The 26572-nt window shown below is 38.6% G+C and overlaps 2 protein-coding genes across 5 annotated transcripts; one reads left to right on the plus strand and one right to left on the minus strand.

Moving 5' to 3' along the window:
• Window positions 1-577: 577 nt before the first annotated feature.
• Window positions 578-20261, plus strand: LOC114550572 (TRPM8 channel-associated factor homolog). 3 transcript variants are annotated; one of them, XM_028571406.1, is made up of 12 exons: window positions 578-782; window positions 8424-9133; window positions 10233-10446; window positions 11092-11377; window positions 11874-12157; window positions 13182-13356; window positions 13548-13642; window positions 15178-15388; window positions 16166-16402; window positions 17137-17360; window positions 17545-17658; window positions 19227-20261. In XM_028571406.1, exons 2-12 carry the CDS (start codon window positions 8490-8492, stop codon window positions 19467-19469), a joined length of 2727 nt encoding a protein of 908 aa, XP_028427207.1. In that variant the 5' UTR covers window positions 578-782; window positions 8424-8489; the 3' UTR covers window positions 19470-20261. The 3 variants fall into 3 exon arrangements, with proteins under 3 accessions (XP_028427207.1, XP_028427195.1, XP_028427206.1); XM_028571394.1 differs by having other exon boundaries at window positions 578-776; XM_028571405.1 differs by lacking the exon at window positions 578-782 and adding an exon at window positions 7082-7219.
• On the minus strand, window positions 19522-25838 carry si:dkey-243k1.3 (endonuclease domain-containing 1 protein). Of its 2 annotated transcripts, none has more exons than XM_028571407.1 (6): window positions 25814-25838; window positions 23587-23926; window positions 23398-23498; window positions 23009-23123; window positions 22114-22270; window positions 19522-20679 (listed from the first exon to the last, which is right to left on the minus strand). In XM_028571407.1, the coding sequence occupies exons 2-6, from the start codon at window positions 23707-23709 to the stop codon at window positions 20288-20290; spliced, it is 888 nt and encodes a 295-aa protein (XP_028427208.1). In that variant the 5' UTR covers window positions 23710-23926; window positions 25814-25838; the 3' UTR covers window positions 19522-20287. The 2 variants fall into 2 exon arrangements, with proteins under 2 accessions (XP_028427208.1, XP_028427209.1); XM_028571408.1 differs by lacking the exon at window positions 25814-25838 and having other exon boundaries at window positions 23587-23665; window positions 23817-24182.
• Between the last annotated feature and the right edge of the window lie 734 nt (window positions 25839-26572).

Raw genomic sequence — 26572 nt, forward strand, 5'->3', positions numbered from 1 at the left:
TATAAGGAATTTAGAATTAGTGCTATAATAACAAGGTAATGTGTGGATACAGCCTCAGTCTGTCCTGAACAGACATTAACTTTGTATGACTCCTCTTTTCTTCTCTTTTATTATGGTCATATTGGATATTTCAATGAGTCAGTGGACAGCTGTGTGCAGTACTCCCCCAATCTGCAATGACCACAAGAATGTTATTTGTGATAATTATGCTGACTAATTTGTGTTTTTTTAAGTGCCAGTAATTGAAATAGGCTACATTAAAATATATATATTTTTTAATTTTTAAATTACATATTTTAGCATCTACAAGTGTTGCTAGATTTCCTTGGCTTACGGACAGTAGAAAATCGTCATGAAGTTGCAAAGTAAGGCTACTTTTCAGAGTAGTATTGTGCTCCTTTATATCATTCCCCACACATATCTGTTTATACATGACATGATGAGTTATTAAATGTCTCACAATCACAAGACCTCTTGTGGTCAGGCCATAATGATGTCAGAGATTGAACCTGTTGATATTAGTGGTGGTAAAACCAGTGATAAGCAATGTTTTGCATGTTGGTTAAAGTTTCACCAGGCATTGAGCACAGTTGCAAAATATTCTTAGGAAACAGAACAAGTCCCTCCTCTTTTTCTCTGGAATTTTTCTTTGGAATAGTCCCTCCTGTCCTTTCTCTCCTTTATAATGTCTTTCATCTCATTAGAAAGTTCTGTTGTGCTGAAAACTGCTGTGCCTTGATTGAATTATCTGACGAGGAGACCAAACTAACTTTCAGGTAAAGGTCAGTTTTTACTTTTCTGTACTGTTTCAATAAAATTCAAATGTGCAAACGCTCAGATCTTGATGGCAACAAATGAAGAACTATGGATTTTTTTAAATCTCTACACCAACTGTAGATTTATATTATAATGTATATTTTAAATTACTCTTTATATTAAATAATAGGACTGGACGTGCTCCACTCACGTAGATACCTTCGAAGGCTGAGTGCTGGATCCTAAAAGTGAACAATCAAAAGTAAAGCTACTATGGAAGTACTCCAATTTGATAGAATTTATTGCCACACAAGGGACGTTTCGGGCAGTGCCCTCATCCGCCTGGTGTATAACAATGTTCTTGTTATTCATCAACTCTGCTACAGCTTTTCTCTCTGACTCTATAAGGATAGAGGAAAATAATTTCATCAGTGTTGACAGGTTGTGACTGGTTTTAGGTATGATAAGACACAGGATTCCTGACAGTGTCTTTTATGTAAAAGGCTTTCAATCTTAAGCCTTGAAAAAACTTGCTCCACTCACTTAGATACTTAGAAAGCTTCAAAGGCAGGGTGCTGGATCCTAAAAGTGAACAAGATGGAGACAGGGGTGGAATCCTTTTCCAAAGAAAGACATACTGATACATTTCCTGAACACCCTCATTCCAAACGGATTGAATCAGGAGATTTCATTTGCTTGTTTTTTATGAATTGTTTTCCCTGTCTTTTCATTTCAAACTGTTTGTATTTAATTTATATGTATTCATTTTTTTCCATTTTAAAGTTTTTCCATTTTAATAGTTTTTTCATTGTGTCTGAATCTAAGTTTTAATTTCAACTAATTGAGTTTATGTTATAGTTTTCAGAGCAGCCTTTGTGTGCGGGGTATGTTGTCACACTTTTCACACTGTCTAATATTTACTGAGCACCATACATCACAATGGTATATATGTCATACCAAATGAAAGAAGGAAGTCTTGGAAACATATTTAGCATTCATAACATTTTCATATATCTTATATCATTATGGCGAGTTGTCACACTAGATTATCTAAAAATAAGAGCACAACTACTTATTTGTGAATATTGATTTACATTTTTAAATTCAAACCAGAACTGAAAATATAAACAATCATGCCTAGATAATCTGTAAAAACAATACACATTTTCAATCAAAACACAAAACCACTACTTTGAAATGTAAACTCTAATGTTCTCTGGCTTGCACATAGATTCATGATAACTGAATGGAATGCTGCAGATAACTTGCTTAACTTAACATGTTTAACCTCTGAACTAAACAGATGCCTTGTATTTCACTAATCAGACTCATCTTCAGCGTCACAATTCTGGCACACATAAATTGCCTGGCCTAAAGGCCTTTTTATAGTTGTGCGTCGGCTCCACATAGAGCTCTCGCCGTAGCCTTAAAAAGTGGCCTGATGTTTATACTTGTGCGCTGGTGTGTGCGTCGAGCTGCATGTGTGTGCGTGTGTGTGGGGAGTGTGTGGTAGAGAGAAGTAAGAGAGTGCCGGCGATTACCTTCGGAGCGCGGAGCGAGTACGGACTCTAGAGTCATAGTAGAGAAACAAAGTATCTCCTCTGTGCTTTCTGACCACAGTGGTAAATCTGTAGCAGGAAAAGTTAACCCTCTCCTTGATTTAATGTTGTTTATGGAGAAGGAGAACCAGGAAATGAGTCGGGAGAAATGCAACGCTACCAAGCCACGGCCGAGCTACGTGCGTCGCCGCGATGTGTAGTTACATTTTTCGAGAGGTGCACGTCAGGCTACGGCGTAGGGTCCGGCGTAGACGCAGAGGGGTCTGCATCTACGCCGGACCCTGCGCCGTCGATTTGACGCACAACTATAAAAAGGCCTTTAGGTGCAAGCATCATGGGCCCATTTGTTGCACTTTAGCCTACACATTTTACCCAGGTCTCTTTTGTCTTTTGTTTAAAAATGGCTCCACACAGATGAGGCAGAAGCACTCTTCATCATCTGATGATGACTCTTGTATAACTGTTCTTCTTTTAGCTGCCTTGTTCGTCAAGATTTTTCCATGTGACAATTTACCCCGCTCTCCCCTACCTTGGGCTTTTTTTGTGTTGGCATTTTAAACTCTGCACGATTTATGAGGACTATGGTTGACTGCTCCTCAGATCTCTGCAGGGTAAATCCAGGCATTTTTCTGTCAGAGCCTGGCCCGCGTCCGACAGGCATTAAGATATTTATCATAGGCGGAGTTTGACATTCGAGCCAGGGGAAAAAAAAAAAAAACTCATTGTAGCAACTGAGACCTGGGGAACACAGCACGAGCACATATGGACAAAAAAAACATGCTAAATAAACATAGGTTTATTTTTTTAAGCAGATTTGAATTTACATTGTAACAATTTAAAACCTCGAGCTCAATTTAGTTAAAAAAAGAAGTCCATAACGCATATAATTCTTGAGCGACAGATGCAAAAAATCCACAACAATCTCTGTCCCCACAGGGCAGGCACAGACAGCCGCTCTACTGCTGCGCAGGCTGCATCTCTGTTCACAACGCTGCCTGTTCTGCTCAACGTGAAAAAGCTTAACGTGGTTTAATGTACCTCAACAACGATCAACAAATTTATCATGGCCATATCTTGAAATGAACACTTATGCCTGTCAAAAGAACTTGACAGGCTATGGCAAGGAAAAACCCAGCAAACATTGGTCCGACGGCAACGTTGTGTCCCTGGCCAAAAATAGTCGCGGTAGGACGGCATAAATCGGTAAAAAGATGTTACACAGAACATTTCCTAAAAATGCATTCAGATACATTTGAACATGTCAACAGTTCTGTGGGGTTGCATGTATAATTGTTATTTTTACTTTTAGCTACGTGTACTTCAACATATACCATGTTGTGAGTGGACGTCCACTAAGTGACGTCCTTTACACGTGCATTTATAGTCCATCATGCCCCTCTATGAAATCAATTGTGATAAAGCTGCGCTAAACCCTTGCATGGTTAATACTGCAATAATTAATTTAATTCGCCAAGTTTTTAAAAGGTTGTGAAGACGTCCACTGACGCTTTACACGTCTATAGTCAAGGCTCTGGATAGTCGTCCACTGACGTCTTTTACACGTCTAGTCAAGCAAAACAGAAAAACACGATTTGTATACAAAGTACATTTACTTTATGTGGTTTAAATAAATTATAATTACACAGTGCCCAGTGTGGTTAAGTGATTGCAAAGCCACTGCATTTTAGTCATTATTTCAACCTGTTGTACCTGATGTATTCTTTGTTTTTTGTTTTTAAATGAATGTATGCATACATGTAAAACCCGGTCACCATTTATGTCGGAGTTGGATGTAATCATTGACATATATAACATGTAATTGCCATTGACAGGGAAACTGCTGCCAAGATGTAGGAACAAAATCCCACGATAGGATAGATTATCTCGCGAGATATTAAGGCGTTCTCCCCATAGACTCCGGAGCCAGTAACTTGAACGTTGACCACGAAGAGAGGAGGAATTGAGTTGTATCGATAATATTATTAAAAATCTATTGTTGGGTAAGTACATTTTGTATTATTAGCTTAACGTGCTTGAGTTTTACTTGTTTGACATGAATGAACCGAAAGAAATGATGCCCACATTGTCAACTGAAATGTACTGAGTTTGGCTAAAATTAGCTAGCTAGCAAACGTTAGTAGGCTAAAAGTTAATTTGAACTTATACAACGGTATACCATAGTATAAAGTATGTTTAATGTTACAGTCAAAGGTGTGAAAGTGTATGTTTTAACATTGCATGCAATTGCTACGCTGCACTGTACTGTTAATCGTGATTTTCTTTTTTACCTTATTTGGTTATTTTTTCTAAGGTGAAGTAATCCTACATTTTTTTTCATAGAATGGGTTAGGGATAAATATATATATATATATATATATATATATATATATATATATATATATATATATATTAAGGGTGTGACGAGATCTCGTTTTACGAGATCTCGCGAGATTAAAATGTGACGAGATTTCTCGTCGAGGTGAAAAGTTGTCTCGTGAGGCGATGTTATGTCAGCGTGATGGAGCGTGAAATTACTATTGAAGATCCCCCTGCCACTTTTAAATCATTTGTGTAGCAACATTTTGGTTTTCCTGCGGAAATAATAAACGGCGAAAGAGTGACAGACAAGACGAACGCAATATGTAAACATTGTAAGAAAAAAATGCCGTATACCGCGGCTAACACGAGCACTATGCAAAAACACTTACAGCACCACCACAGCTCTCTACTAACTACTGCACCCGCGACGAAAACATTAAAAGGGCAAACAACTCTAAAAGCCTTTGCATCTCTGCCACCGGTAAGTGCAAGAGCCACGGCAATAACGAGGGACATAGGCGTTTTCATTGCAGCTGATTTCATTGCAGCCATTTTCTGTGGTGGAAAATGTTGGATTTCGGCGACTCCTCCACACACTGGAAACAAAGTACGTCATCCCATCACGCGCGCATTTAACTCGCACTGTAGTCCCAAACCTCTACAAAGAAGCCAAGGTCAGTTGAATAAAAAAACTATTTTCCATTCATATATTTCATCATTGAGGATTTCTTTAAATTTTTTTTAAAAATCTCGTCTCGTCTCGTTCTCGTGAACCCAGTCTCGTGATGTGTCTTGTCTCGTGGAGTAAGTGTCTCGTCACACCCCTAATATATATATATATATTGATTTTAGCTTTTTCTAACTCAGTTTCATTTATGAAACTGGTGCAAAATCTTGTTTCATTTATTTTTTTTTATTTAGTTATAGGACCATAAAAACATTTAGACAATAATTCAATGTAATTTTTTTCCTACTGTTTGTTTTGTTTATTATTGTAATATTCTCTTCCCTCAGATGCTGTGAAGAGGTGGAGCCCAAATTCAACTGAATCAGAAATTGATGCGGCTATGGTGGAACACTTGAAACATGCTCCAGGAAGAGCTGGGGGTGTGGTTATAACAAATAACTTTCCTGGTGTAAATGATGTTGCAAAAAGTTGCTACACAAAGGGAGATATTTGTGACAGTGTTATTGAACTGAACTAAATTAACGGAATTGAGCTAAAACTGAATTTGTTTTGTAATGAACACGTTTTTCCTGTTTCCCGGGTGAATCTGTATTGTATAAACCGTAAAATAAATAAATGTGATTTGGAATTTTGTGGCTTTTTAGTTCATCCCGTTATCTTTATGATCATTTGTAATGAACTACTAAAATGAAAATAAGAACAGTTTATTTTACAGTGTCCTTGTTACATGTAGTTACTGTAATAACTATAAATTATGCATAATTACATGCAACAAACCTTAACCCTATATTCGGATGCAATTAATTATATTAAGAACTTAAATGTATAAGTAAAGTGTTGTTTGATCTACACGTGATTATAACGTGCTATAGACGTTCAGGTATGACTGGACCGGTTTTGGACCTTTTTAGAACCTTTGTCAAGTTTAGATGTGTAAACGTCAAGATCGCCGTCCACGATTTAACACAATGGGTGTATGATTGTTTAATATGCAGGCTTATAGCCTACACTTATGCAGAAACACACCTTATAAACATCCAGAAGAAGACTAATTCTGGCGTCCAGGGACGCGCAGAAAAGACGTGGAATTCACGGCCAGAAAAGACGTGGAATTCACGGCCAAGTGACGTCAAAGACGTCGGTTCAACTTTCATTTTGGAACTATTTTTCAACCATGACGGGACGTCTCGGACGGACGTCTTTTCAACGGTCATTAAACGTCCAAATGTTTGCTGGGACTCCTCTTGCCTAAACCTAACCAACCCAACCAGAGCAGGCATATTCATGAGTCTTCCCCTACCACCCTGCAATAAAAAAAATCACGTTCGCAGGCCCTGACTTGCGCAATTGCATGCAAATTATCCAATCCAAAATTTCCTTGTCAAGATCGCCTCACAGGGGAATTGAACTCCTAACTCCCATACCACAGGAAACAGTTCTAACCACTCACCTAGCAGTTCTCACAGGATGATGAACAACTGTTACCAGTTGATTTCTTCAAGCCTCGGTTGCTAGGTAACCGTACTGTATACAAAAAATAGATACTAACTAACAAACCAACGGTTGTATGCTTTCACTGAAGACAGAAAGCGCAACTGTAGGCTAGTATCCATTTTCCGCTAGAAATTCAATTGTTATAAACTTTAGAGACAAAATGGAAGATGAACGTCCGCCATGATTTTGGTGCACGCGAGCAACGTGTTTTTGTTGTTACGTCACAGGGTGTGAATAGCTCAGCTGTGTGGCCGAGGCTATTCGTACCGGGGGTGCAAATAAAATGTTCAATGTGTTAACCTTTCCTGATTGCTTTGTTTCCACCGTGGTCAGAAGAGGAGACTCGTTACCTCCAGGGCCGACGTTATAAAATGAATAACGTCAGGGTAAAATCCCGTTTCTGGTGAGCAAATCAATGAACTTGGCTTTCAGTCTGGGGGTTATTTCGGACACCGGCGCACACACTGTGTAGGCAACAAAACTTAAACTTATTCCACCAACTCTGCTCCGTTCGCAACTACACGTCTGCTTCCTCTTTCTCTATCTCTCTTCTGCCCACTTACCACACACACACACACACACACACACACACACACACACACACACACACACACACACACACACACACACACACACACACACACACACAGCTCTCTTAAAGGAGCAGCACCATTTTACAACAAATGCCTTATCGCGCTGATGCGACCGAGGGCGACCCGAACCCGAACATCATTTTTAAATATCTGTCCGAACCCGGTCCGGCCTGTCCGTAGGGCTCGGTCGGGTATCACCACTCTACTGTGCGGTGCTTTACGCCACCCATGATTGTTTGGTGTGATTGGTTTTAAGAAATTACTTTTCTGTTGCACAACCAAAACAACTTATGAACATGTTCCACCAAAACAATTCCTTCCCGAGGTTATCTTGCAGAGGAGCCATTGTTCCATTCGGTGCTTAGCGAGGACGGTTGTGATAGGTTTGAAGAAATGCCAGTAAACCAGGAATGTTGTGTGGACTAGCCAGACCCTCCTCCGCAGCACTGTGTAGGAAGATAGAAAGTAATTGTAACACGTCTGTTCTATTTCTGCAACAAAAAAAAACTTTTGCATCCATGTTTAAGTCCTACTTTATTTTTTTATTTTTCTGGTTGGTTTCTTTGGCCTGATAATGTTTTTGTTTGGTTTTACTTTTTTTAGGAATTTCGTTTTATTCAGTTTCAGATAGGCTACCAAAATTATTGTTCACTGTTTTTTTATGTTTTGGTTTGTGTTTACTAATTCTGATCTGGATTGGTTGTGGCTCCCGTCGTTTGGATTGATGTGCTAGTTGTGGATGATTTACTCCACCTATGCAGTATGGGTTGTATAATTACCAACCTGTGTCTGGAGTATTGTTTGTAATTGCCTAAGCACACGCTAAGTATTGCTGCTGCCTAAAACGTCCATTGTGTGGCAATAAATTCTATCAAATTGGAGTGCTGTCCTAGTAGCTTCATTTATGATTACTATTTATATTCCGCCAGGCAGCCTGACTGACACAACACACCTCATGTTGGTACACCTGTAAACCTTAATTACTCACAACTTATTATTTATCTGACTCAACAGACTTTTTTCTACCATCCTGCCATCCAGTCTCTCCATCCAACCTTCAGATTGTCCATCCTTCTCACCATGTCCACCAAAACCACCCAGTCCTTCCACGATGGGGCCTATATGTCCCTGATGAGAGGCTTGAGAGAGCTGGACCTCCGGGGCCCCTGTGTTCCCAGTGAACTGGTGCTAATGGACCATGCCTTTCCTTTAGCAATGAACAGCCAAGGCCAAGTCCTGATGGCAGCCTCTCTGTACGTTCGTGGACGAATCGTGGTTCTGGGTCATGAGGGCTACCTGACTGCGTTTCCTGCTCTGGTAGAGAACGCTTTGACCTGGCTGAGAGGGGACGGATCTGACAACCTGTCTGTGGGGGTCCACAAAAACATCAAGGCAGTTGCTGATAACATCAGCAAATCCAGCTTCCAAGCCAAAGTTGTGGGGGCCTTCAGTGATAGTCTAGGGTTGGGTGTGTATGTGACAGATGCCTACAGCGTGGGCGCTCACGTGAAGGACCTGGTGGCATTTCTGAAAGCTGGAGGAGGAGTGCTGATAGCGGGGCAGGCATGGAACTGGGCTGCAAATCACCCTAAGGAGAACACCCTGCTTCAGTTTGAGGGGAATAAGGTTTCTGGTGTGGCAGGGATCTACTTCTCTAAACGTTATGGGAAGGTAGAGTGCATGCCTGTCTGCCCTCAGATCCCATCTTCATGGATGGCTTTATGGTAAGTGTATTCTCCTCTTCCATTTTATATTTGTAGTCTTGTATTGCCAGACCTATCTCCACAGCGCTGTGTTAGCAGTGGGGTATGGTCTGGCTACACCGCATATCTATTCTGGAATAGGGGGAAAAGTGACTTATCTTTTAATCTAAAAACTGCTACATATATATGACAATCCTCCTCTTTAGACTATCTTTAATACCAAAACTTACAACTATATCAACGAAGTAATTTACTTCCACGGTAGAGTTAAAGCCGAAAACAGACACCGGCTTATGTGAGGCAAAATGATCGGCATGCAACCATTTTACTTCCCATTCCACCATCCCAGAGGATTTAACACAGCATATTCAAACCTCATGAAAAATCCTTTGACATTAAACTTGACACCAAGTTTTAAGGCTTGCTTTGAACATTTCGAACAATATACAAAAAAAGGGTAGGACCTGAAAAGTATTTAGCTTCTTCCTACTTCTTTACTATTTCCTTTCAGACAAGAGTATTTATTTATTTAGCTTATTCTTGCTTTTTCTTTTGGGAAATTTCAAGTTTTTTTGTTTATTTTTTGTATGTTGTTTGAAATAAAACTATTCAATTATTCATTAAAAAGTTATGAGTACTGATACAGGGCATTAGGAAGGACATTCATTAAGTTTGAAGATCATTTTCAGTGCCATCCTGTAACGTCCTGTGACGTCCTGCAGTGCTCTGCTATGACATGAACTACTACAACTACCATTGTAGTCACTGTTCCATTATCTTTATTATGACCATTATCGCCACTGTTCATCACACCCCCAACTGGCCCCGTCAGACACCGCCTATCAAGAGTCTGGGTCTGCCGAGGTTTCTTCCTAAAAGGGAGTTTTTCCTTGCCACTGTTGCAAGAGCCACTGCTAAAGCTTGCTCTTGAGGGAATTACTGGAATTGTTGGGGCTTTGGAAATTATAGAGTGTGGTCTAGACCTACTCTATCTGTAAAGTGTCTCGAGATAACTCTTGTTATGATTTGATACTATAAATAAAATTGAATTGAATTTTCCTGCTCCACATATCTCCTATCTCTGTGCTTGTCTCTCTCTCTCCTCTTTCCCTTGATACAGTGTTGGTCATGAATTTGAGGAGGACTTGGCATTCTTACTCCAGGGGGTTTCAGAGTTTGACCTCCGTGATACATCTTCTTCTGAGCTTCTGGTCCACGGCCCACTAGCCTTCCCCATTGGTACCACTGAGGATGGAGGGGTGTTCCTGGGAGGATCCTACTATGGGCAGGGACGAGTCATTGTGATTACACATGAAGGACTTCTGAAAACAAAGGTGCAGTCTAAATTAATTAATGTTTTGAATACATTTCAAGAAGTCCTCCAAACCATTCAACTACAGGTTGATAATGCCTACCCTCTAATACCCATAGAAGTTTATTTTTTATAAATTAGCAAAACTAGCGGTGCCAGGGAATATGCGACTCACTTTTATCTAAACTTAACGGTCGTGGTCGATGCACAAAAGTAGTACTAGAAGAAAATCATGACAGCTGTGGAGTGGGTGTGGTTGGGCGGGGGTTCTTGTACCACACCCGTTTAAATGATATTCAGGCTTAAAGTTCTGCATAATTAAGGGTGTTTTGAGTGACAGCTGGGCTGCGGTCACAGGAGGTGAGCAAAGACTGTATGCTTCATTTGATCCGCCTTAGCTCTGTCCACGATATACCACTTTGCCCATTTTTGGATTAGCTCATGTCAGGCACTGCCAAGATGGCGACGGCCGGAGCCACCAGGAGCCACCAGGAGCCACCACTTTCATTCACTTCATTTTGGCTCTTTAGAAAAGTTATATTAACTTAAGTTAATATAACTAGTATTTGGGCATCTGCAGTGCACTGAATAATGTTACATACCAATCTGTCAAAGCATTTTACATGATTAACTACTCTCTCTTTTGAAATGACTCTTTTCATTACAGACGCTGGCATCGTTTTGGAAGAATGCCATTGATTGGTTGGACCAAGGCCGGAAGGGGGTTGTTGGTGTTGTACCAGAGCTCAAACTTCCCAGCGAGTCAGGGTTAAAGTATGAGCAGACGGAGTTCAGGAAAGACCTGAGTGTATTTGTTTGTACAGTTTACAAGGATGACCATATGGAAGAAATCCAAAACTTTGTCGCAGAGGGAGGAGGTCTGCTGATTGGCGGACATGCATGGCATTGGTCATACACACATGTTGGGCAAAACCCAATGATAGATTTCTCAGGTATGATAATGTAGCACACAATTTTGATTCTATGGTTTCCATTTCATCCCACTGGCAAGTGCACAGACATGATAATATAGGATGGCGTATGCTGAGCAAAGCCATTTGATGTTTACTGGACTTTATAATACAATACAGCCCCACATAATGATTTCCACAGTGCTACATTTGTCACACATGTGCAGTGTCAACATACAAGATAGTACAGGAAGGGCAGAGAGGGGGTTTAAAATGGGGATGGTGGAGCTGCAGCAATCTTGCATCTGTGTGTGTTAATATGTCTAATATCCAACTCAATCAAAATGGATCTGAGCATACTCAGTATTAAACTTCATCACATGGAATTTCTTAATTAATGTGGGAGCAAATATTTGTAAAACAAATTTGCCATGAATGAGAGTTACTTTTAGGAATTTGATTTACAGATATGAGGTTGCTTATTTTCTGTCTATCTTTTGCCCAGTTGAAATGTTTTATTGTTGCATCTTTGTTTCAGGAAACATGATCCTGAACAAAATGGGTTTAAGCGTGTTGGTGACAATAAATGAAAAAGGATCCTACAAGCCTAGCCAGGCCAAGAAAGACACCAACCACTTCCGCCATCTTCTACGTCGCTTTGCTGCTCATGTTACCCAGGGCAAAGAATTTACAAAGCATGATGGGGAACAACTAAATATACTGCCCGTAAACTTCTTGAACATGAAGGCTTATGACAGCTACTCCTACACACAGGTGCTGTCCATCCTCACTGATGTGTTGAAGAAGTCCGGCATGCCACAGGTAGGCAGTACTTGACTTTATAGTCTATTAATTAATCTATGACGTTTCATTAATCTAGTTCAATTTATGGTTTACTATTTACAGTAAATTGCACATTTAAAAAATATAATAAAAATAGTTGCAAAACAATAGTAATATAATACCATAGTAATATAATGTGCATTGTTTGCATACAATACATGTGCTGGTGAGCAGTACCATTGAGTCAGAGCTTAGTTTCCCTGCTACTGAGATTGATATGGCCTTCAGGCTTTAAAACTACTAGTGCAGTGGCTGTTTGGAGAACTTGCAGCATTCTTGAGAAGAGCTCATGCGATCGACTTCACGCTTGACACTGGACTCTCTTGGGTTCTCAGCAATACACCTGCCGAGTGTGAAGTCGATTGGATGAACGTTTCTATGCATTCATTTATACACAGAGAGACAGAAAGAGATTCCTTCCTTCATATGATGCTGCAACAGTGCCAGCTATTGGTCAAATGGCCCGACATTTGTCAAGGCCATTCAGACATCATATCAACACATGCCCACTAAATGGGATTGCAATAGCACATATAGTTCAGTAGATATGACATTATAATATAATATAAGCCCTGCCCACAGTATTTGAGCAAACTGTGAGGGCCAGCTTTAGCAAAACTGTTGCAACATTAGTTTCTTATGTTAACAGGCCATTTTAGGTTGTTGTTATCCATCAAAATGGATCTGAGCATACTCAGTATTAAACATCATCACATGGAATTTCTTAATTAATGTGGGAGCACACAATAGATTTTTTGTGGTCACAACCTAAGGAGCAATACCTGCAATGATTGACTGACAATACAAACATACTGTACTTTTTACATTCCAAAACATTTTTTGCAATTTGGTTATGTACCACAAACACATGTAGTTGTCATCACTAAGGCAGGCCATTTCATTTATATTGTCGCTCTCACTGTGTCACCACTGAAAAACAATCCAACCAAGGTTGTGTTACAGAGATCTGTTTTACACCTATACATATTTTCTTTATGTCAAGGTGAGTGAGAAGAACCCTGTTAAGAGTCCAAAAGACCGCCTACTCCTCAGTTTAGGGGCAGCGGTATATAACACTTCCCCAGATCCTGATGCCCTCCTGCCCTTCCTCATCAAGGATATCCCCTCGATGCCAGTTGTTAAAAACCAAAGGATCAGGATTAATATGAACACAGCAGGTAAGTCCACATTGTTGTGAACAAATGTGTAAAATCAACGTGCAGACCTGTAATTTGTCTGTATACAATTTAATATGTCACAGTAGTGTGTGTGGTACTACATTGCATTAATATGAAGAATGTAAAATGTCTCTTTGCCTTACATGCAACTCTGAGTATAATGTTTGTTTGTTTCTTTGTATGTGTGTCAGGAAAGATTGAGTGGATCAGTACAGGTCTGTACCTTTCTCCAGGTATGAAGACCGAGATAATCATACCAGCAAACATCGTCAACAAGAGCTGGACGGTACAGTACACAAAATCAAATTATTACTGAGCCCATTATGTTTTTGTCAATGTTCTGCTAATTCAGATTACCAAATCAAGTCAAATCAAATCTAGTCTATATCCTTGACGTTCCACTTCCTGGATTGCTCTGGTGCTGCATGAAATTCTGCTGGATGCATGTATGTCCGTTTCCTTCTGCTTTCTTTGTGTAGGAATTCTAAACTCTGGTGGATTTATGAGGACTGTGGTTGACACTCCTCAGATCTCTGCAGGGTAAATTGAGACAGCTAGCTAGACTATCTGTCCAGTCTGAGTTTTCTCTTGCACAACTATTTTACAGCAGCTCTGATTGGTTTTAAGAAATGCCAATAAACCAGAGCACGTTTTTCTCCCATCCCGGAATGCTATGTGGAGTAGCCAGATCCTCCTCTGCTCCACAGCATGTGGATGGTCTGGAAAAGTGAGACTAAATCAAATCCATTCTGTCAGTAGCCCAAAATCAAATTTTTTTGTTATCACAAAAGGCATCATAATATGTAAAGCCTATGTCGAGCTGTTTTAACATAAAATCTAAACATTTTATTTCAACAATTGAAATTATTGAGCAATAATTAAAAAATTCAGGGTAATTAGCATTTGTGTGTAATTTGTTATCTCAATAATTTGCATTTTTGAATTATTGAGATCAAAATTTGAATTATTGAGCTCACTAATTCATTTATTGAGATAAAAAAGCAAGTTATTGAGATGAAAAATGACGCACATATCTACTTATATTTGCAGATACCAATCTTAATCATGAAGGAAACCAATCGGCGTAGCTAGTTAAAAAATGTCGGACAATGATACATTTTTTGCCGAAACCTGCCTACATTTTATGAGCACTTTGCAAAAGTTAACATGGAGGCCATAGGGAGCACCGGGATGTCAGAAAGCGCAACTGTGTAATAACCTGCGCTAGAAAGCAGTTAGTTAGAATCTTTCAGGGATTCTTTTCGTCACAATCGAGGCAGCATTTAATCTCCCAACACCAGCCATGTTCAAGGGATGCTTCACCTCATTCAAACTTTCTAAAAGTTTGCAAAATGTTTCTGTTCTCAAATGGTTTTCTAACCGGATGCAAATTTGCGATAACATTAGAAATTATTTGCAATTAATGGCAACCCACGGATCCTCACTGCAACGGTTTTTCAATTGTAAAAATTTGAATTATTGAGATCAATAATTAATTTCTGATCTAAAAATTTGAATTATTGAGATAAAAAATGTTTAGATTTTATGTTAAAACGGCTTGCGATAAAAGACACCCAAACCACATAAACCTATTCTGGTACAACCTCTAAATACAATTATGAATCTGAAATGAGCATAATATGAGCACAAACTAAGGTTTAAAATGCCACATACTGTCCTTTCATGAAACCATTTATGTATGCGATTCTGTCCCGTTTTGTGTCAATTGACTTATATGCATCTACTGATCAATCTAACTACAGTCCAGTAGACTTTTCATACAGGTTTTCAAGGCAACGACACATCCCCTTTCTTCCTCAGATCCAGATAGGTTGTCAAACAGACATACTGAAGGCTGACGAATTGAAGAGAGCACCAAGTGTTTGTGAGCGATTTCCTGTGACCACAGAAAAGATGCAGGTGTCAAACCTGTGGGGGGGACTCATCTACCTGGTGGCTCCACCCAACACAAAGGTGGAGGGGGCAGAGGTCATAGTGCAGATGGCAGTGCTTGCTCCTTATTACAAGTCTGGTGAGTGTGTGTCACTGTCTGCTCCACAAAAGACTGTATAGAGAATCCAATGCACATCATGTAGCAGTTCGAAAACTGTTTGCTGCCTAGGAACCAAGTTTCTGGTCTGGTTTGTATGTTTTCTTTCAATAGATTGACAGCACTTTGTATTCATGAAACCCGTTTTCGTTCTGTAGAAGTGTTGACGGTTTTCTTTGAAACATGCTTGTTTTTGGCATGAGGACTTCATGCTGTATACTCTGCCTACAATGGGACATTTGATGAATAATAACAATAATTCAAAGCTCTGTTTTGATTTCACCCCAACACCCAACCTTTGTCCATTTTAGGCAGACATGTATAAAGTACTAGCGACCCAGAATTGAGTAAAAGTACAAGTGCTCTATCAAAAAAGACTTGAGTAGAAGTTGAAGTGCTCTTTAAGCACCACATTTAAGTGGAAGTACTAAAGTATTCAACATTTTTTGTACTTAAGTATTGCAAGTAGTTTATTACAAACCTGGTGACAGAGCCATCTACCGCTCTGGCAGTGATAATGTGGGTTTGGAATGATTCGTAACAGTTTTATAATTGTAACGAGTAGGCCTAACAATGCAGCACATGAAAAATGTATCTGAGTAAAAGTATTAAACTCATCGAAAATATGTCCTGAAGTGAAAGTGGAAGTAGGAGAAAAAAATAATACTCTAGTAGAGTACAGATACAGCCTTTTAGTACTTACGTAAAGTAGTGAAGTAGTTCTACTTTGTTACTAATACTATACATCTCTGATTTTAGGTGTGACAACAGCTGCTGATTGGTCGATGCTACGCACAGCTCCCTCACCCTGGGCAGAGTTGGAGTTTGACAACGTCATCCTTACTGTACCATCAGATGTTGTTCGAGACCTGAAGCGCATTGATGAGGTGGCAGCGCTTTGGAATGACATCATGAAGGGCATCGCAGATTTGGCTGCCATACCACACAAATTTGCCTGCAAAGAACGCTTTGTAGCAGATGTGCAGATTTCTGCTGGTAAGTGTGTTTGTCACATTCTCACATGTTCAATCTAATGATTTCTCCACTGCATGTGCTGTAAAAGAACAATGGTGTGTCTGTTATTTAAACCCTTAAACCTGTTAATAAATAATTTAATTGAAAGAAAAAAGGTTTGATAGATTTTCAGTCTTAGTCCCAGATCACATGAAATTGCTGTTGGAATTGTTTCCAAGATCTACATTGGGTGAACAAGTTTACTGCTTAAGGATTATGACTTACTATTGGCATACAACTGTTATTAGGTATGGTACATTTTGTTGTAATTAATTGTAATTTTGAACAGCGTGAAGCCAGGATTAATGGCAAGAATTTTGTTTTGCAGTTTTTGATTGAGCTCTATAGGCCTATTATTAGCAACACTGTGTGTTGTCTTGAGTTTGTGATTTGGACAAGCATTACTACTACCATTACTACTACTAGTAGTACTACCACTATTAGTTGTTACCATATATTGAAAACACATAAAAGGCATAATATATACGTTTTAAAATCTCAACTTCTAATTGAAAATGTTTTTAATTCAATGACATTTAACATACACAATGGTGAGCTCAGTGGCTCACAAATGGAAACTCCTCTCTAAATGTTTGAGTGTCACTCCAGAGGATGTGTTTGGGAGATATCACTCGTAAAGCGCATTGGCATAGCTTTAGAACTGTAAAGATACATTCTTGTAACACTATTTATGTTACTACTTTCTCACCATCCAGGTTTCATGCATTCAGGCTATCCAATCATGATCCACACAGAATCAGCAAATGAGCTGGTCAGACCAGGTGATGCCAGAACCAAAGGCGTGTGGGGAGAAATTCATGAACTGGGACACAACCAACAAAGAACCTGCTGGGAGTTCCGACCACACACCACAGAGTGTACATGTAACCTGTGGTCAGTGTATGTTCATGAAGAGGTGCTGGGGCTCAACAGGGAAAAGGTGAAGTAAATGAGTTTTATTTTAGATAAATGACCCAGGCCCAGAAAAGACAGGTCTGTAAGTGTACGTATTGTGATACATTAAGAACAGAGTATGTTTTGTTCTGTGATCACACTGTTTTTCAGTCCTGTTATTTCCCCTTAGTTAACATTATAATATAATGAGTGTAACATCTTCAATGCAGGCTCATCCATCTATGACCTTAACAGAGCGGAAGAGACGTGTAGACGAGTATGTTAAGGGGGGCAAGAAACTCAGTGACTGGACAGTGTGGGTGGCCCTGGAGACATACCTGCAGGTGAAAGAGAATTACTGCATTTTACATCCTGCAGAGGAAATATGCTTGGTTCACACTGGTGTCAACATTTATCTAAAATTGGAACTGTACACAGGCAAGAAATGCAAGTGAATTAAAAAACATTACAAAGTGGTTTGTCCTCTGTATGTTGCACAATATTCTTCAGCATTACCTGCCCTTCATCAAGCTAAACTGACCTTTGTCAGTTTTTGCTTTCATTTCGCAGTATCAGCTCTGTAGATCCAACTCTACTTGGTCAGCTTCAGCTGCACTTTGTCAGCCTAGGCTCACCTGTAGAGTTTGATGGCTGTTGTTTTATGGCTGAAGTTAATAGAGTATGCTAACATTTAGCATGTTTTCATGTTAATGTTATGGTAACATAACGTGCAGTTGAGCTCAATAATGTAATAAAATATAGGATTTACCTTAATAAATACTTTTCCTACCAACATCTAAATTTGAATCATAACTAGTACACTCTGATGTGATTGAAATCTCTGATATATCCAACCTGCTGCTTAAAAATATGAAAGTGCCTGGGAGCTTGCCAGCGAGTGCCTGGTGGCCAGGCCTAAACCATGGGGCCTGGTCAGGCTCAGCCTATTGGACTTATGTGCTAGTGATGGATTGTGCATAATGACCTCAGCCATGAGGTGGTTTGTAATTGTAAACCAGTAAGAAGGCTGACCTTCTGAATATCTCGCTAAGACCGCTTCATCATAGGTATTCAACTCCCATCTTTGGAATAATTTTTCTTCCTTTAATTCTGGGGGAAGTAGAGGTCTTTTGCATTGGAGAAGTAGAAATTTTGATATGTTGCAGCTTGTTGAAAAGTAATGATTTTAGTTATAATTCATTGTGTGTCTTTACCAAATTCCATCGCTATCCATCCAGTAACTGTGATACGATATTCTGGACTAAGGTTATGGACATACGGACTGAGCAACATTAAAATCTAAACAGCCCCATTGCCATGTGTCTAAAATAGCCTCTTAAAATGCTCATATTATGCTTTTTGGCTACCCTTTCCTTTATTGTGTTATATATCTTTTTGTCCACGTTATAGGTTTACAAAGTGAAAAAGCCCAAAGTCCCCCCCAAGGGACAGCTCTATTTTAGTCCAGCCTTTACTTCCGTGACGAATGTGCATCACTTTGTAACACACGTTATAATGCTCGCCTAGCTAATAGCGTGGCACGCCCTCATGCTCTGCAACTGACTAGCTAGCAGTACTTACTGCGCATGTGCGACTCCCAACAAAGATGGTACAGAAGTGAGATGCCTCACTCTGTAGCTAAAACAGAAAGCTTAACACAGTGTGAAAAGAGGAGCTGCAGCAATGTGCAGTACATACAAAAATATAGTGTTTTCTGAAAATGAAACCACATAAACCTATTCTGGTACAACCTCTAAATACAATCATGAACCTGAAAATGAGCATAATATTAGCACTTTAAGACTTTTCTAGTTTATTGCAGGTCATGTGTTAACTCTCTCATAAACTGTAATTCCTCCATCAACCCACTGTCTATTCACATTTCCCTTGACCTCTGTTTACTTCTATGTAGCTCCAAGGAAAGTTTGGCTGGGATGCCTTTAAAAAGGTGTTTGCTACCTACCACAAGATTACCGACTATCCCAGTGACAACGACGGAAAGATGAACCTGTATGCTGAGACTTTCTCCCAGGCTGTGAGGATGAACCTGACGGGATTCTTTAAGGCCTGGGGCTGGCCCATAGATAGAGCCACTGAGAAGAAACTCTCCAACCTGCCTCCCTGGAGTGACCACCCTTTGGTCAAATATGAATGAATTTCAGACTGCAGCTGATTAAAAGTGCAGTCTATAATAGTTACATCTCTGGTCTTCTTTGAGGGTCATATTTACTCTAATACTTTTAAAGACATTTGGATGTTTCTTTTGTGGAAAAGTAAGCTGTGTCTTTCATATGTAGGTCATGTGCTCTTAGGTTGTCAAAGGTTACGCTATTACTTCTACATTAATTCCTGTAATTGCTTCTTGGATGGTGTTTATACACTGTAAGCCTCAAGGGGTGGTTTATTTTTTTGACAGAACAAGAAAAACAATTTAATTCATTCATTAATACAATATAGTACAGTACCTGACAGTTGATTCAGGCTGTTTGCATAAGGCAGATACTTTAAATTTTTTCCAGTTTTCTATGTTGATAATTGTCTTTACTGTCAATGAAAAAGACACAACTGTCACTGTCATTTATTTTCATTAATCAAGTTGTGGTTGAATAAGAATAATAATATAGGATGCATTAAAGCTGTTGAATTGTATCACACAGCACCATGTGGGCAACAGTGTTTTTAAAATGAAGCATTTGGAGCAGCTTTGCTTATTTGATGATTTTTACGTACTCGCATGATTCTTGTAATTTTTTGGGTGGGATCTTCATGGCTGACTGCACTTATTGTAAGTAGCTTTGGATAAGTGTTAAGCTAAATGAATGTAATCTAATGTAATGAAACTCAATTAGTTTTTACTGTACTAACAAACTTGAATCATTAATAAAACTAGCTTTTCATGGTTATACAAAATGTAATGACATTAAAGGGGGGATGGCATCAACAATTATTGTTTCATCGTCCCTTTGTCATCCTTTATGCCGTGCAGTTGTTGTAAAACAGCTCCCCTACTGTCTCTTTGGAGAACTGCTGGAGGAATTCTCCCAGTTCATCCAGAGACAGCTTCTCCACCCGGTTGTCCTCTGTGTTCCTTGCTGTGGCAGCACCACTCTGAACAGGTCTGCCATTGTTGTCCACACAGCAGTAGGCATTCCACAGGTAGTCTGGGATGTTGACACGTTTCACATTGTTTTTCACAATCCAGTTGTCTGCAGAGGGAATGGCACCAACCAGCACATAGGCCTTAGAGCACTTGTCCCGGAAAAGGTCAGTGAGCTGGGACTCGTGGATCCTCCAGGCGTTCTGGTTCAGCTTGGGGTTCTGAGGAACCACATTTGTCAGGGTGAAAGTGGCATTGCGGCTGGGGACTGTAAGAGGAATGGAAAATTACAGGATGTTTTGCAAGAAATAAAGTGCAGGACAAAAGATAAAGTTGTGTATTGTAAAGGTGGCTTGATACAGAGAGAGAGAGAGAGAGAGAGAAATATTAAATAGATGTGTAGAGTAGTAGATGGATCATTCTTATTCTACCAGGTTTGAAAATTTCACCAACAAAACATTTTCTGAGATTTGATATTAAATGTTTAGTTGCTGCAGATTAAGGAATACTTTAATTAATTTCATGATCACAAGTATATAAAACATGGAACATTTTTATGAGCAATTCCCTTTTGTCTATGTTAAACATATGAATATTAATATGAAACAGACCTGGCAATAAGTAATTACTGTAAGTACAGTATCTGCAAAGGTCCAATTTAATATCAACTGATCTTTATGATTTAGGACTGAGAAAAGATTCCAAATATTTCTCTGGCTGTAGCCTCCCACAGTGTAGCTGCCCAAAGGTTGCTATGACATCAGACACTACAGACACCCAACCATAGAGACCAAAAAGCATAAAATAAATCTACCTTTCATGATTCAGTGTTGATATAGATTGATTCAAAGTTTAGCTGTAAGGATTATGTTTAGATACAGAGGGCTGTTATTCTACATCTGTCAATGAATATCTTCTTATATCACAGCAAAATAATCTCAAATGCAAAAGAAATGCATGTATGTTAAACATGAGTAAAATAATATTAAATATTGTATGTGCACATTATCTTCCATTATCAAGTAAGTGAACTTTTAGTGTGAGGGGCCATTTTGCCATTGGGATCATCACAAAAACAAAAACTGTGTATCATTGACTGGACTGGATTATAATTTGGTGGATATGTTGTTTGGTTATCATTTATTTGTTATCTTTATATCAGTTGATGAACAACAAGCTATCTAAATGACAAGTATGTGAATTGGTGGGAATGTCACTGGACACAGAGAATCCCTTCTTTCATTAAAGATGGCTAAAGCATTGATTTAAAGCAATGAGCTTTCCGTCTTGTATCCAGTGGTGGAATATAATGAAGTACATGTACTCAAGTGCGGTTCAGTTTTGAGGCACTTGTACTTTACTTGAGTTTTTCAATTTTAGGCTACTTCATACTTTAACTGCAATGCATTTGTTGGATAACTTACGTTACAATGTATATATTGAAATTATCAATATATAAATCAACTTATACATTATGATGTATTATTATTATTAGCCCCACCTTTACAAGCTGCAACAATAAAATGATGCTTACACATTTCCTTACACATTAATGCATCAATAATTATAATCCACTAATATAATAAACATTATTCTGAAATGGGGCATTCTGCCTAATAAGTCCTTTTACTTTTGGTACTTTAAGTATATTTTGATGCTAATACTTTTTACTTTTACTTAAGTAAGAAAAAACCTCCGCTACCTGAATGGTGTCCGCTGGGGTTGAGGTGACCACGGTCGAAGCCGGAGTGTGTGTAGTCCTCATTCAGAGCCTGTTTCTCTCCTTGGTAGACCCCAGGGTGGTCTTTCTCCAGCCAGTACCCATCCTTCATCTCTGCTTGCCAAGACATTCTTACCAGCTGTAAGGCAAAAACTTCTAGATTTAGACATACAGCGGTTGTCACTGGGCCAAATATAGCAGGAGTACTCAATTGGCTTTGCCTGTGGTCCACTTTTGCAAAAGATGGGGGCAAATTAATAGGTAAACCAAATGAATAACCAAATAAAATTAATCAACATTAAAAAGGCCCATAACTCATCTTTCTTTGAAGTCCTTTATTTTCAAATTAACTGACTTATAAACTAAATTAACTTAGGAGAAGGATTGACACTAGGCCTATATTATTTTATATGTATATAATCAAACTCTATTTTGATGCTTTTTTATGCACTTTGGCACCTTATTTAAATGCTAAATATTCCCAGTGTGTCAATTTATTTTCATTGTGAATTAAGAACATTTTTGGCAGGTCAACTGTAAGTTGAGTACTGAAATATATCAATGGATTATGCACAGGGTTTATTCTTTACAGCCCAAACTCTACCAAAAATAACACAAACACACAGTCACAAAAGCACAGTCAGTACATTATACTGTCTTCTCCATACTTGATAGTTATATTATATATACACACACAAATATATATATATATATATATATATATATATATATATATATATATATATATATATATATATATATATATATATATATATATATATATATATATATATATATAGTTAGTTATCACATTCTGGTGATTTTGACCACATCAATGCTGTAGATTCCCATATACAATACACACCAGTACACCAACCTGAGGCTCTACAAACCACCTTTTCTCTCTGCCACCCCCATTGCTGGGCTGGAAATGATAGGCAGAATAGACAGCAATACGATGGTTGGTGTCATACAGTGTGGCAAAGTGGTACCTGGTGGTGCAAAGATTTTTGTATAGTGATTTAGAGATTAGAAGTGTTGCAATGAAACATTAAGATGTAAAAAACATTGAATGCTGAAAAATAGTAAGATAATAGCAAAAGTCTGATTTTTACTTTTAAGAATCAAATGATAAATTATTACAATAAACATTATTTACAATAAACTGCAATACAAGGCAGTTCTATAAAAGTTAACATTATAGTGCTGTGTAAACGGTATATTGTAGTATATAGGTCTAAATTCCACTTTCCGCACTTTTCCTACCTGTTGATGAAGCGCTGACAGAGATGGGCAGCACCGGCTGTAGACGCCCCCCACTCTGGCACCTTCTCTTTGTAGAAGTACCTCATACATTCTGGAACATCCTGGGACAAAAAAAACACATAGTCCAAAGTAAGTCAGTTACACAACACACACAGATTTAATGCTCCTTAAAGTTATAAGGACACAAACCTCAAAACGTTCAACGACATCTGCATGGACAGAGAAGAGAAGCGAGAGAAGAACGCACAAATGGACCAAGGTTTGCATCCTGGACAAAACAAAAAAGAGTTGCATAGAACATAAGATAAACATGTGAATGTGAATACACACATGCAGTGTGTGTATTTTTACTTTAACAGCTTAGTCCTGATCAGTTTGTTTGTAGTATCTGTGTTTCTATGTTTTTTGTTTCCACTCACCTGCAGGTGCACCTGTCTGCCACCACAGTCTGCCCTGAGCAGAAACTGGCCTTTATATATGAGCTCTCCTCACTGTTCACCTTGTTTGGCCTTTGATTTTATCTCAACTCCTGTTAACACGTGATATTTGTTTTTGCGATGAACCAGAATTTGGTCACCACATAAGGTGTGGATGTGGATGACCAATAGGGAGTGTGTGAAAATGGAACAGTGAAATGTACATTGCCAATATTAGCACTGCTAAAGTATGATTCCCAGGGGGATTTGCAAAGATGTGAAATAACATACTCTATATGAAGAGGACATTTTATTTAATTTTATCCAACTGTATTTTACTTGAGTATTTCCATGTCCTGCTACTTTATCCTTTTTACTCTACTACATTTATTTGATGACTTTTTTAGTTTTTAGAAATTCACATGATTCCCAGTAGATGTATCAAGTTATTAAAATTAGGTCCACCTTTACCAGCTGCAACATTGAATGTGATGTACACATTAAGGCATCGATAATTGGAATCCAATAATATAATAAACATTATTCTGAAATTGGCTTTTCTTTTGAGTACTTTTACTTTTGGTATGTTAAGTATATCTTTTAATGCTGATACAATTGTTCCTTTAGGAAATAAAATTTCGAATTCAGGACTTTTACTTGTAACATTATTGCTACTTTTACTTAAGTTAACGATCTGAGTACTTCTTCCACTGGTTTTAAAGCATTTTAAAATCCTGTTTTTACATTTATGCATGAGTAATAATAATTTAAGGTAATCATGAGTCATGCTTACTCAATGCCATTTTTCTTCATTGAGTATTTTTACCAGCAGTGGTTTTGAGACTTAAGTCATGTATTGCCTGTATACTGTATGAAATCAAGCACTTTTCCAATACACAACAGTCTATTTTTAGCAACTGTCTAATTCTTTGGAAACAAGATCATTTTACACAGTTACTGTAAGTCAGACAGGGAGTCTGTTTGTGGCGATGCTGAGATGAGACATTTAAGTGGAATGTGTGTTCCAGTGCACTACACTCGTCACTGACTCTAATAACGTGTTCTAATAACCAGGGCTGGACTGGGACAAAAAATCGGTTTTTGGCCCAGGCGGCCCACACCCACCGTGATTGGTCAAACACATTCCTTGCAGACAGTCCTCTTAAAATATGTGTACATTCTATGATATGAGTTGCCTAGTGTTCTGTGTTCATGTGATAGTTTTGGATCCTTCAAGAGGGGTCTCAAGATTTATCTGTTGATCTTACACTTAAATAATTCATTCATTCGAGTTATGATTTGTATATTTATGGTATTTTAATTACTTTTTATTATTGATATTTTATCCTATATTGCCATTATTGTTATTATTACTATTTTGCTTAATATTGGCTTAGCAATTTTAAAAACAGTTTACTGTTAACCACTGTAAGATTCATATTTTGTCGTATTGGACACAAGTGCCTGCTAAATACAATAACCATAACCATAACCCTTACCAAAAGCTACAATAAAGCTGAGAGTAGTATATGCCCTGGAAAAGAGCATCAATACAAGAGAAGCTAATTAAGCCATTCAAGGAACACTTGATGCTTGTATCAGTTATGATTTGTATATTTATGGTATTTTAATTACTTTTTATTATTGATATTTTATCCTATATTGCCATTATTGTTATTATTACTATTTTGCTTAATATTGGCTTAGCAATTTTAAAAACAGTTTACTGTTAACCACTGTAAGATTCATATTTTGTCGTATTGGACACAAGTGCCTGCTAAATACAATAACCATAACCATAACCCTTACCAAAAGCTACAATAAAGCTGAGAGTAGTATATGCCCTGGAAAAGAGCATCAATACAAGAGAAGCTAATTAAGCCATTCAAGGAACACTTGATGCTTGTATCAACACTGATTTTATAGATCACACAGACTTTTCAGCTACCCAACAGGCTAACCGCTAGCATTTCCAATGTAAGCTTAAACAGTTAGGTTACCTGACAGCCACTAACTTCAGTGTTACTGCCAAACTGCTTGTTGTCGTTATGACGTGACACACACACACACACACACACACACACACACACACACACACACACACACACACACACACACACACTCTCCTCGGCTTCTTCCCTGTCATGATGCTGTTTCTGCCACCTCTCCTCCTTCCTCTACTTCAGGTAATGCTGATGTTGAAGCAGCTACTATAGCCCCAAACATTTTGAGGAATCTGCCTGTAGATTCTTAATCTTTTTCTCCCGTAATTTCTCTGCACCTCCCTTGCACTTTGGTGGTCGTTTGTCCATTTTAACGTGGATGCTAAACTTCCAGCATAACTATTACAGCTCGTGTCTCAGGGCCGGGAGGGGAAGGGAGTTCCTGGATTTGATTGGGTCAAGCCAGTGCCAATAAAGACAATTACCCAATGGGCCGCTGTGAGTTATTTGTGGGCCATCCCTAGCAAAAAATAAAAAAGCTAAAAAAATGCCAGATGGCCAGTCCAGCCCTGCTAATAACACAAAAACGCTGATGTTCATTCCTGTTATTTGATATTAAGTTGACCTCCTGGAATATTTACAACATGTGCTTTTGATAGATTCACTCACAATCTCCAAAAGCCAGTTTAGGTTAGGTAACACCTAACCTAAACTAACACCAGATATCTGTTCATGTGTTCTATTTCCCACGATCACAGCAAAAGCCTTGGCGAACCTCACATGTGGATTCCTCCCAGTTCTCTAAGTTAACAAAAA

The sequence above is a fragment of the Perca flavescens genome, chromosome 3, assembly GCF_004354835.1.
Source record: "Perca flavescens isolate YP-PL-M2 chromosome 3, PFLA_1.0, whole genome shotgun sequence".
NCBI lineage: Eukaryota > Metazoa > Chordata > Actinopteri > Perciformes > Percidae > Perca > Perca flavescens.

Excerpts from the sequence above, each read along its gene's own strand:
- LOC114550572 (XM_028571406.1), top strand. The coding sequence starts at position 8,490 with ATGTCCACCAAAACCACCCAGTCCTTCCACGATGGGGCCTATATGTCC. Across the intron at positions 11,378-11,873 it reads CCCAATGATAGATTTCTCAG|GAAACATGATCCTGAACAAA; the intron begins GTATGATAATGT and ends TCTTTGTTTCAG. Across the intron at positions 17,361-17,544 it reads TGGGGCTCAACAGGGAAAAG|GCTCATCCATCTATGACCTT; the intron begins GTGAAGTAAATG and ends TCTTCAATGCAG.
- si:dkey-243k1.3 (XM_028571407.1), bottom strand. The coding sequence starts at position 23,709 with ATGTTTATCTTATGTTCTATGCAACTCTTTTTTGTTTTGTCCAGGATG. Across the intron at positions 23,499-23,586 it reads ATGTCGTTGAACGTTTTGAG|GATGTTCCAGAATGTATGAG; the intron begins GTTTGTGTCCTT and ends TTTTTGTCCCAG. Across the intron at positions 20,680-22,113 it reads CCCCAGCGGACACCATTCAG|TCCCCAGCCGCAATGCCACT; the intron begins GTAGCGGAGGTT and ends TTCCTCTTACAG.